Source organism: Pezoporus occidentalis, unplaced genomic scaffold (assembly GCF_034315485.1).
Source record: "Pezoporus occidentalis ecotype Australia unplaced genomic scaffold, CSIRO_AGI_Poc_V1 ctg27, whole genome shotgun sequence".
In the NCBI taxonomy this organism is placed as follows: Eukaryota; Metazoa; Chordata; class Aves; order Psittaciformes; family Psittacidae; genus Pezoporus; species Pezoporus occidentalis.
In genome coordinates this window covers 8,715,073-8,726,494 of record NW_026914611.1, presented here as the reverse complement: position 1 = coordinate 8,726,494, position 11,422 = coordinate 8,715,073, and the positions used below count along the sequence as shown (strand labels likewise).

Below are 11,422 nucleotides of genomic sequence, written 5' to 3'. Positions count from 1 at the left end.
AATAGGAACTGTGCGATGAGATACTCAAAACGTATTGGACGAACCCTGTGTGGGATGTGAAGAACATGCTCTTTGTGTTCCCAGAAATGGTCCATGCAAGTTTCACCAGTGAGTGGAAACAGAGCTGTTTTTCAGCTCCAGTGTGTGATGCTTTCTTCTATGGCTCTTGCATGAAACAGGAACTGTGTTCAACAGCATCCGAGACCCCTCCTTTCACCACTTCTTTTTTTTCTTAATTGGAAATCACAACCCTGGAAGCATTCTGAGCACAAACTGCTGCCCCAGATGTCAAGGGGAGTTTTCAACTGACATCACCAAGACCTGAATTTTACCTCTTATGTTTGACCATGTTTTGTGAAATACCCAGCAAAATGGGGCTTTCCATACACACAACAGTGACAAATATTTGAGTACCCCTTGTACAGGTAACAGTAAGAAAGGATTTAGACTTGGAGAATATCCAGTTACATGTCCCAGATGCCACTCAATACATTTTAAAACTCCAAGGAACAAACACACTTTGTGCTTGTCCCTAGAGCAGGGCAATGTCTGAAAGGGCATAGGTCACATCTAATTTACCCTGGGCTAGGTGGACCTTTATTTCCTACAAGCAAAATTTGACTTCTACTAAAGTAATTCACTACTCTTTATTGCTACTTTGGATAAAATATTTGTGAAGGAAATAACCTTCAAAATTAAAACCTGTCTTTGTTTCAAAGCATTTAACTAGTCTGCATATACAAATTATTGTAGGTGTTTTTTAACTTACATTTGGCCTTTGCTCTGTAAGAGCAGGTTTTCACAGTTCTCTGGATACAGAAATGTCTGTAGCCTACACACATACAAAGCCACTCAGCTTCATGCAAACAAAACCTTTTGACTGAAAAGCAGACCCTGCCTAAATAAAGTAAGCATAGCAGCAAGCCAGATCCTGAAGGAAGTCGATCAAAACCCAGGAAAACACACAGTCATTCCAAAATCCCCTTATTTTACCCACTGGAAAATACTAAAAAATACATACAGCACACTGACCTTATTAAAAACTATGTCATGTGCCAAAAGCTGCACAAATTTTATGTCATTTCTGGATAAGGACTTGTATGCCTAAAGGGCTTTTTTTCAGTTTTATCAGTCAATTAAAAGAGATAAAGAAAGGTACCTCTCTCTCTCTCTCCCTAAATCTTGTCCTGCAGTTTCCTGGTATATTTTCCAGGCCAAGTGAGACTGCAGATCTATACTTTAATACACACATGTTCATTCTGATTTCCAAAACATCCTTCTCTCTTCTGTATTCTTTTACCTTCTCCCCTTTGTACCTGGTGTTGCCTTCTGTTATGTTTCTGATGACCTGCATCTTATTCTAAATGTCTGTATTAAATACGCCTGTGTGTATATAAATAAACACATATACACACAATATACAAACACAAGTACATACAGAAACATATTAAATGCTTGAGATACATGTGTATACTGGTTTCACAGAGTCACAGTTTGGAATCTTGTATTACTTCAGCTTGGTTTTATAGAGGTGTTCACCTCTCTCCACCCTGAAACTCCTGAGGTGCTAATATTGAGCATTTCTCAGAGTCAAGCCGAGCAAGCTTATTTATCACTCTAAAATTCTAAACCAATATTGTACTGTCTTGGCATATCATCCTGTTACCTTCTGTGTAAGCCTGAATCACCCTTAAGGTTAATATTCCAGTCTGTTATCAACATCAAGTTGCTTCAACAGTGAGGATTTGGCAAATGCAGGGTCATTCGCATCTTTGACAGTAGAAAACCAGAACTATAAATAGAAAAGTTAGCATTTTATCATTTCCTTTTAAGACAGTGTGTAGCCAGCTCAAAAAATGAAACCAGCCCATAGGGACACAGCATACATCCATCATTACCGAGTCTGTCTGAATTAGACATGGAAGACATTCAAATCATTTCAGTTCTGATCTTATTGTACCATTCAATTAATCTTTATTGCTTCCTATGAGTATCTTCTTCCTGACCTGTATCTGAATAGGAATTCACTCAGTCTGTAAAAGTTTAAATTTACAGCAGTCACTTACCAGACTTGCAATATGCACATGAATTTTCTCTCATCCTACCTGTTTATTATGTGCTGAATGACAACTTTTATTTGAAAAGGAATTAAAGAAATAAAATATTACAAGCATTAATAAAACTTTCCAAAGAATGACATAATAGTCCCATAACCCTTTATGGAGTTGAAATTGTAATGACCTTCAAACCTCTTATTACTGTAAAATAACATGTAAGCTAGACAAATTAGAAAATGCTAAATGAAGAAAATATTATTTTCCTTGATAGGTAAATCTAGTTGTTGTGGTTCTTGGAGCTTCTTTTCCTAGTCATTAAGCCTGATAACATGTCTAACAAGGATTTACACAAAAAAACCCACCTACTTTCTTTCAAAAATAAATTTAGGTGATATCCAGTAATAATTAGAAACTAACGTTACTTTGAAGAGCACAACCAGACTAGAAACCACCGAGTGATCTGAAGGCTTGGGAACAGTTCATGTCATTCATTAGCACTGCTTTGAATCACCAGTCACGCGGAGCCAGTTTCTCTTCTCCAACGTTTGTGCAGGGACGACCTTCGCGAGTCTGTCCAGCAGGTGGCTTTGATTCTCTTCCAGATGTGTACAAACCCTTCGAGGGAAGTTCCTTCGCACGAAAAACCATCAGTGCTGCAGCAGAAAATTAGTGGCTACATTTAAGTCATTATTTGAAGCCCTCAGGGCTTCTAGAGCATCTCCCCTAGAAAATCCCATTTCCATAAGTCGTGCAACCTGGAAAAGAAGTAACATAAGACCACTTTAAAACCAGTTTTATTCACAATGCGTGTGCCCTAGTCATGTTAACAGTATCAGAGATTGCTTTTCCATTGATAGGGCTGCTGAGCCTCCCCAGAGAATAAGCAAACACAGCTATTCACTGTCACAAAGATGCATCTGGGACAGCACACTTGAGAACACTGCCACAGAGATGACTGCTTTCTGATACTCCATTCAAAACCAACCGTTTGCTGAAAATGCCACACCTGTATTTTCCTAGCTGGTCCATTTTTGAAAGAAGAATAAACCAGAAAGTATGGCACCACACATCCCAACTACAATCTGACCTTGGGGCTTGCTGCTTTTGGCAAGAACAGGACTTCAAGAATCCAATAGTATGCAAAATATGGAGTTTTATAGCAGATGCGGAAACCTGTCCAGACATCCTTAGCTCTGCTTTCCTTCAAAATACCTACTTCTTCAGAGGCCATTAAAGAACACAAAACTATTCATTCTAGGTGGTTTCTAAAATAAACCTGAAAGCCCTAAAAGAGAGGCTTAAATAGGTTCAGTTAAATTCTTGGAAGGATTCTATGTATTCTCAAAACAGCATAAGTCAATGACACTTGATGGAAGGATTATCTGGAAAAGGGCACATTAAGACAGTGATTTTGGTAATCGGTAACCACGTGTCCATCCTTCTTTATAATATTGTGTACTTGACACCTCAGCTTTTTGCTCTGCGCTAACAGATATTCAAACTGCCACATGTAAAAAGCAATGTATGCATAACCAAATTTAATTTATGGTTAAACTCCAATCTAAAGTAAACTTAAAAGCGACAGTTCTCAATTAAGTATGACGGAAAGAATCTTCCTGGAGTGCACGAGCAATGTGCGCTAGTATTGAAAATAATTTAAATGCCTTTTAAAATAAAGGTGCCATTAAAAGCAACCTCCCCTTCCTGTAGTACACCCCCCCAGAACTGTCAGCATTTTTAATCTTCCCTGCTTTGGTGGTTTACTGAGAAATATGCTACTGCCAAGTATGCCTGGAGGTGGGGGCCCTCCTTTTCTTAACCTCAATACACCATTACAAAACATTTGAAAACTGCTATCTTGGTTGTCAGAATATCAAATACCATACTGATCATTTTTCTGCCTTTCCCCTTTTTCCCCCTTACAACCCAATGTCAGTTTCTCACTTTCTGGCAGAGAGAGAAATGAATTGTTACTTTCAATACCTCTGCAACCAGTTTAACTTCAAACTGGATTTCATTACCTGTAACTAGTTTCTAAAGTCTCCTCTCTCTGATTTTTCATTTAAGATTGGGTTTTTTATGAGAAAAAGGGCAGGCAGTGGAAGAAAAGCTAACCACAGAAATACATTTCAGGAGAGAGGGTTTTTTTACAGCAGTTGCCATGAATTCTAACCTTAAGAAGCTGTGGATGGAGTTGCAATGGTCCCATTTACAGAAATGTCCAGCCAGTATCAGGGAGAACAGATTGTAACAACAAAAAGCTCTTTTCATCTGAATGTATTTTAACCACAGGAACTGAATCGACTCAAGGAAACAGGTACTGGTAACAGTAATTTAAGGTGCTAAAAAACCCACAAGAAATGCAGAGATTTTTGTATGCACAAGCATTGCAAATACTTGCAAATTTTAATCTGAAGAACAGAAGAAAACCTTGTATTTCTGCCACTGTAAGACACCTTGTGCAGTTATGACAGTCCTGAGAAATCAAAGGTGCTTATATTACTTTTTTCTCTGCAGGGTAACTAGACAGCATTGCAAATGACAGCAATAAGGTGCGATTTACAACTTCAGTGCATGAGAAAATATAAGTGTATAGTGCTTTCACAAATCTGGGCATAAATGCTTTGGGTGAGAATCCAGCATAAATCACACTAATAACTATTCCATTAGCTCCAGCCCAACAATAAAAGTTCCCATAATCTGATTTGCAATAAAACAAATAAACAGTCCAAGGAAGGAGGGAGATCTTTTGGTCCACCCCATACCTGGCACTAAGTAGGCTTTCAGCCCAGCCAAAACTAAGTTTCTGGGTTTTGTTTCAGGCATTCTTTAGTGTGGGGGTTTTATTTTCCTCTTTCCTTTTTTATTTCTGGTATTTTTCTTTCCCCCATTTTGGATGTATGCCGACAGCTTTGCAGTTTTGAACATTTTGAACATAATCTAACATTGAATCGAAACTAGAAATCAGATCATAGCAAAGATTTCTGTTTGAGACAAGCTCATTTTAAAGTAACTACAAATGACAGCACGGTGCTACCAAGTGTTGACTTATCTCCTAAAAAAAAAGGGTTATGGGGAAAGAAAAATGTGCCCTTGAAAACTACTCTTGCTCAAGGGTAGCACAGACCTTAGACTATAAAATGGCCAATAGAGCCAACTGCAGATAGGCTACAACCTGGAGAACTTGAGTGCATGCAATAAATCCTGAATATGGAAATAAGACTAATCTTAAATTCTTTAATTTCTCAGTAAATCACCCTCTCTTTTGAGAATAAAACTATAAAACTATCTACAGAAGTCTAGAAGTCTAAATCTATACAGTAAGTCTAAAAATCTATACTTGATAGAAAAGACAAACTTCTCTGTGGCATCAGTATGTAAAGTCAGTGAACCACATTTCTGAGGGAAACATCCAAATTTTAGACCAAGTGTGCACTGCAGTCCACAGCTAGCATAAAATTCCTATTTCCAAAAAATGGAACTTCAATATGAATGAATTGGAAACCTAAGCTGGAGACCTGAGTGAAGGAAGTGTCTACAAGACAAATAATGACATCTATTTGCCATTCCTCCTTCTTTGAAACATTTCTTTTTAATTAGATTTGAACAGCCAACACTAGTGAAACTGTCTTGTCTTTAAATACAAAACCCAAACAGTTAACACATAAAAGCAGAAACTCCCAAGCTGATCTGTAACTCTGATTTGGATAGTAATGGCAATTTCCTGCCTCTGTATTGTGACTGTTATCTGATACTCTAATTTGTGCTGCTATAGAGAACATTCAAGCAACTGTCTCAGTAGATAATAAAAAGTCAGTAGAGACAACTCCTAACCAGGTTTTCAATGACATTTTATAACACAAAAGCGTTTACCTGCTCTTCAGAAACCTCAGTAGGTGGAGGCGTCTCTTGTTCAGACGGGCGATGATCTTGGTAATTTGCATTATGTCTATGTCGCAAAGGAGGAAACAGTCTATTCCAGTTAATCATCCCACCCTGAAACCAGACACTGGTGTCAGTCTTTCCAAAAAGAACTACAGGTATTTTAAAACAAAAAGATCATCCATCCCATATAATACAAAAGGTAAAGGTTTGAGTAAATACTTTATTTTAAACAACAAACACTGCTGCAGTCTTTTATGAAGTTAAAATTGGGACTGGTTACTGCTTTACTAGTTATTACAAGCAATCACTGTAAATTAACAGGAGGAGGAAAGGCTGTTTCACACCAACTGTTAAAGATTCGCTTTACTACAGCACTAGCTTTCTGAGGTTAAAGGACCACTTTCTTTTCTGATTGGGATTTGCCTGGCAAGACATGCAACAGCGGGTCCTGCAAGTGCTCTGCAAGACTGTTGACGGAGTTAACTGGAGGAAAAGAGTGCAAGAAACAAGTGGTGGGAGAAAGCAAAAATGGATTCTCAGTGCATCAGCAAAACCACATCAGGAAACTCAGAACAATCCCAACCTTGAGGATATCTTGTGATTTCCATGCGAGTGATTACTCCTGTGACACCAACACTACTGTTTCAGACACACAGGCCACTTCACCTAAGTTCTGTGTATTAAATACCATTGCAAAATCTGGCTGTATTCCAGTGCCAAAACATTTTGTAACTACACAGCAATAATACAAATGCACAGGAGTAATGGCCGTACTGTGTAAATCACAGAACTGAAACTTTCTTTTAACAACCAAGCTTCAAGTCTTGTAATAATAAGATGTTTAGAATATAAAGTACAAATACTAAAGTACAAGCTTTATAACTGTCCCAAAATAATTAATCCTCATTTTATTAGCTTAAATAATTTTTTAATGGGACTTCATATCCCACTGAAACCACAGGGAAGAAGAACAAACCCCAAATCTCTCTTTTCTGTACAATTTGTTAACATATCTTTTGCCGTTTGGGTTGTCCCTTTTCCCCCTCCCCTGCTCCCCCTGTTACTATGGAGAAGATCCCCCCTCCCTTTCTGTATATATAGGACATGGACTTCCTTCCTTTAGTTGCTCTATTTTGGTTCTATAATGTTGTTTCTCAGAAGACCTTCCTCTTAAGAGAGTTTTATCTTTTCTTCTCTCAGCAAGGGCTCTTCCTGCCTTTATGTACCCCTGGAGCATTACAGGCTCTCTGTTCAATCACATCAGCAGCAGCTAAACCTGTTCCTAGACCACAAAAAACCAAAAAAAAAAAATTTTTTTTTTTTTTTTAAAAAAGCAGCATTTATTTAGTGTTCCTGCCCTTTCCTTTGTTTTTTTTTCTTTCTCACTAGAGGACACCCAACCAACCCAGATACTACAGGGGGCACTGCAACAGCACGCTTAAAAGTATATGGGGAGTCAGGAGATTTGAAACTCTAGCTTCTGAAGTGTTCCAGCCTCCCATATACCAGAGCACAGTTTTCCCTGTGAAGATGTGGAATAGCTAGGAGTCATCACTGGTTTTTAAGACATAGTTTCCACTGTTAGTAATTCTGAATTTCAAAACTGTTTATGTCTCCATATGTCTATTCTGTGTACTGTATAAAACATCTGCTTAAAAGTCATGAGGTTTTAACAAAGGATTCTGCATAAGCCTTGCATTAACCAAACAGTGTAGTGTAGCAAAAAGGAGAATTGGTTTGTAGTTTAAACCTGGAGAGGGATCTTCTACTGACACCACTGCACTACTCTGTGGTCGTGGAAAATCACATGCTCTGTACTTCCCCATCTATAAATTCCCCTAACTCAGAATTATGTTGAGTTTTAATTCATTAACTTTGGCTTTCTGAAAGTCTACAAAGCTCAACAGCTCAGCAAGAACACTGCACTAACGCTGCTTTGCCTGGTTTTACCCTTCTGTAAAGACTTGAGAAGAAAATAATCCTTCCACGGGTCATTCACATTACACTGGTGAACTGAAAAATGCCAACAGGACTATAACATATTTCTTTGAAGCACATGAAGTCATACAGAATAATGTATACAGAATATAAAATCTACAATAAATGTATTAATTTAGCAGTATTCAGTGTACCAGAAGATTGAAATAAATCTTCCCAGGTGTGCCCTCAGCTTCAATACTGAGCTGCCTATTCCAGTTTGATTTTGCATCCTCCCTGTCCTGTGCTGTTACCCAGCATTACAAAGAGACTTGTCTACTTCCTTAGCATGCATTTTAAATTAGCATACACAGAATCCATTGCTTTCAATTAAAAAAACGCAAATTCTTTACAAAGGCAGCTATTTAGTTTTCAAGGTTTACAGCAGCTATCTTGATAAACTACAGCTGTGGACTGATGGACTCTGGAGTGTCCCATGTGAAGATTGCTAACCCCTTCCCAAAAATACCAGATTTGACAAATTAGATCAAAATAGCTGTGAAAAGCTCTTCTTCCATTGCCCTCAGAATATTTCAATTACCTTGGAGGCTGAGACAAAAATAACCCATCCATTCTTAACTATATTAACAAGGTAAGAATATCCAACACACAACAACAGTAAGTATTAAAGGGTGTGGTATGTGAACATTGATGTTTAGGATTAATCCCAACATCATGGCCCACTTATCTTAGTATCACTTTACAAACCGGACCAAAACCAGGCACACTAGGGTTCTTTATCTCAACTGCAAGAAGACTGTTTCCCCCCCCAGTTATCCTTGATTACATGATGGACATGCACAAAGTCAGGCTCAATAAAGCAGATTCAGAGAACTGCAGCAGGAACTATGGGACTATGGGACTGTGGCCAATCCCACAGAGTAAAGGTAAGGAAAACTAGGAAGTGCAGCTAATGCCTTAGATCCACAGAAGATGGAGATCAAGGCTATGGAATTCCAGTGTGGACTGTGTAAACACTTCCAGACAACTTTAACTATCACAGCAGGAATACATGAAGATCTCTGACTTTTAAGATGACCCAAACCAAAAAGCTAAAAAAAAATGTTAGTGTTGCAAATTGCAGTTAAAAAATGTGCAGAGATTTCCAAACCAATACTCTGCCTTGTCTCACATAAATTATTTTGCACACCTCCCCTCCATAATTTTATGATGATTTCTGTACCAGCGTTTTCTGATCATGCCAATACACTCTGTGAGAAGTCAGTAAGATTTCACATGAAGATACCTATTCTGATTTATTTAATTGATGCCTCTAAACCATCTCAGAGTCCCTACTAAGAAATCAGCTACCAGTATTTATGCATTTCACAATATATTTGAATCCTGGCACTAGCACCCAACAGCACAGATGCGCTCGCACTCATCTCCTTACTCTCCACAGAAGCCTGTCTCAGATAATGGAGCTCCCTGGAGTGGCATAAAACGAACTAATAATTAAGTGGTAAGGACGATCAAGGGCCCAGTATGAAGGCTCCTTTCTTGAGCAGTACCTTCAGTAACAAGTGTCTGCCCGTCTAATCTATTCAGCGGAATCCAGGCAGCTCTTCCGTGATTCTGGTTTGTCAGTTTCTTATGAAAATAAGTTTAATACTAAATGGTCTGAGGGCTGGGACTTAACATGATTCAGAACCAGGTAAGAAGGATGCATCAAACCTCTTATATCCAGACCCAGTTTCCACATCTGGCAGACTGCGGCTATCTGGCACCCAGATTATTTCAGGTGACATTCTTCTTTATCCTGAATCTTAGATGCTGGGGGGCAGCAAGTGCAGGTGCTGCTCCAAGAGGAAAGGCAAGCTGAAAGCCAAGGTTGATGACGAGGCAAGCAGAGGCAGTGGCCTCACTGAAATGTGCTGTGTCCCTGTGTCCCCACAGGGTCCAAGTGAGAAGAGCAAAGCAGGTCCACCTGACAGTTACAATAGCCAGCCAAAAGTCCAGATCATCAGGCAGGTGTAAGATCAAGCCTAGAAGTCATGAGCAGGGAAGGAGACACACTGATTGGCACACAAGTATCCACAAAGCTCATCAAAGAGCAAGGGTGTTGATCTGAACTTAAAAGCTTAAACCACAACAAGCCAAGAGGCTGAAGGTTGCATGGACTGGTCCCAGTGGACCAGTGGGATGCTACGAGGGACTTCTATCTCCATTGCCAGCTGTTTTCATGGCAATAATCCAAAACTCTGTTTTTGGAAGTCCTGACTGCTGTACTACTAGAGACAGATAAGCATTAAAAAATTCAGTCTACAGACTATCATTCTAAAAATACTTTGTACAAATTGGTGGGGGGGCCCTTATTTCTGTCTGCAACATAGTCTTCCACATGTCATCAGGAAAAACACTTGACAAAGACTGCTTCATTCATTATTTGACTAGAAAGGTGACAGGGACACCTAAGAAAGGCCTATAAGCCCTTCCCCCTCCCTAACTTCTAGGCTGCAATTTCTGAACTAAAGAAAAATTCAGTTTCTTTTGGTTTAGCAGTGCAAAGAACGGGTGAATCAGTTTACTGTAAATTCTTTGTTACTGCCTGGTGGGAGACAAACATACCAACAAAACCATTTTATTAGTCTCAGATAAATTGATACTAGAGGTGGATGACAACACTGGTGATGTTGGAACTTCTGATACAGGAAAACAGAAAACTGGTTACAAGTTTAGGTGACCACAGAATGAGATTTAAGAATAGTCTGGATTAAGGGAATGGAAAAATAGCAGCTCTTCATCACATAAATGTTGTAAGGAAATGCCATATTGATGACCTACCCTTGAATAGATGCCAGGGCTTTACATACTGACGTTGGGCTTTGTGAGGTCACATCCTTGATGTCTTCCTTTTTTTTCAATAGTGTCTGGGACAATACATTTACAAGGAAAGGAGTATCCTCCTTTCCTACAGAGTAAGGGATATCCAGAGCTAGCAAATCTCTCTTGACTGTACAGCCTGCTAAAAGCCCAGTTTTGCCATTTCTTTTCACTCTTTTTACTCTCTTCCCTCTCCAGGCAGCTCTAACCTGTTTCCCATATACATACCTGCCACAGCATACTTTGTATTATTCTTAGCCAAAGTTTGGTAATTAAAAATGTTGTATTATGTACAATTAACCAATACTCATTTAAGTAGCTGCCACATCTGCACATATTTTTAATAGATTAATTTAAAAGGAAATTAAAAAAAATGCTTTGGAAAAGTCCTCTTGAAAGTGTTGCATGTGGTTAAGATATTCTGATAATCTTATGTCATGTATATGGTTAATGCCAACTTGTCATCTGTTTGCACAAACAGGAAGCACCTCCTGATATCTGTCCTGTTCACCCTTCTTAACATAACAACCGCAGAGAAAGAAAAATGAAAAAGGAAATTGTTTTGCATTTCATCTTTTAAAGTAACATTTTTATAGTTTGCTGCTCTGCATAGGAGCCATTACTTGGCAGAGACATATACAATTTCTTTTTTTTTATATAAAGCTTCATTTTAAAAGATG

At 38.6% G+C, this 11,422-nt stretch overlaps 1 protein-coding gene across 2 annotated transcripts in view; it reads right to left on the bottom strand.

Annotated features, from left to right (window-relative positions):
- Nucleotides 1–2,400: 2,400 nt before the first annotated feature.
- Nucleotides 2,401–11,422, bottom strand: part of UBAC2 (UBA domain containing 2) — an 89,211-nt gene continuing 80,189 nt past the window's right edge. For both annotated transcript variants that reach the window (XM_062624668.1, XM_062624667.1), the window contains exons 8-9: nucleotides 5,931–6,053; nucleotides 2,401–2,812 (exon numbers count right to left, since the gene is read on the bottom strand). In XM_062624668.1, coding sequence (XP_062480652.1) covers nucleotides 2,705–2,812; nucleotides 5,931–6,053 — 231 coding nt within the window. In that variant the 3' untranslated portion in view covers nucleotides 2,401–2,704. The remainder of the gene's footprint in view (nucleotides 2,813–5,930; nucleotides 6,054–11,422) is intronic.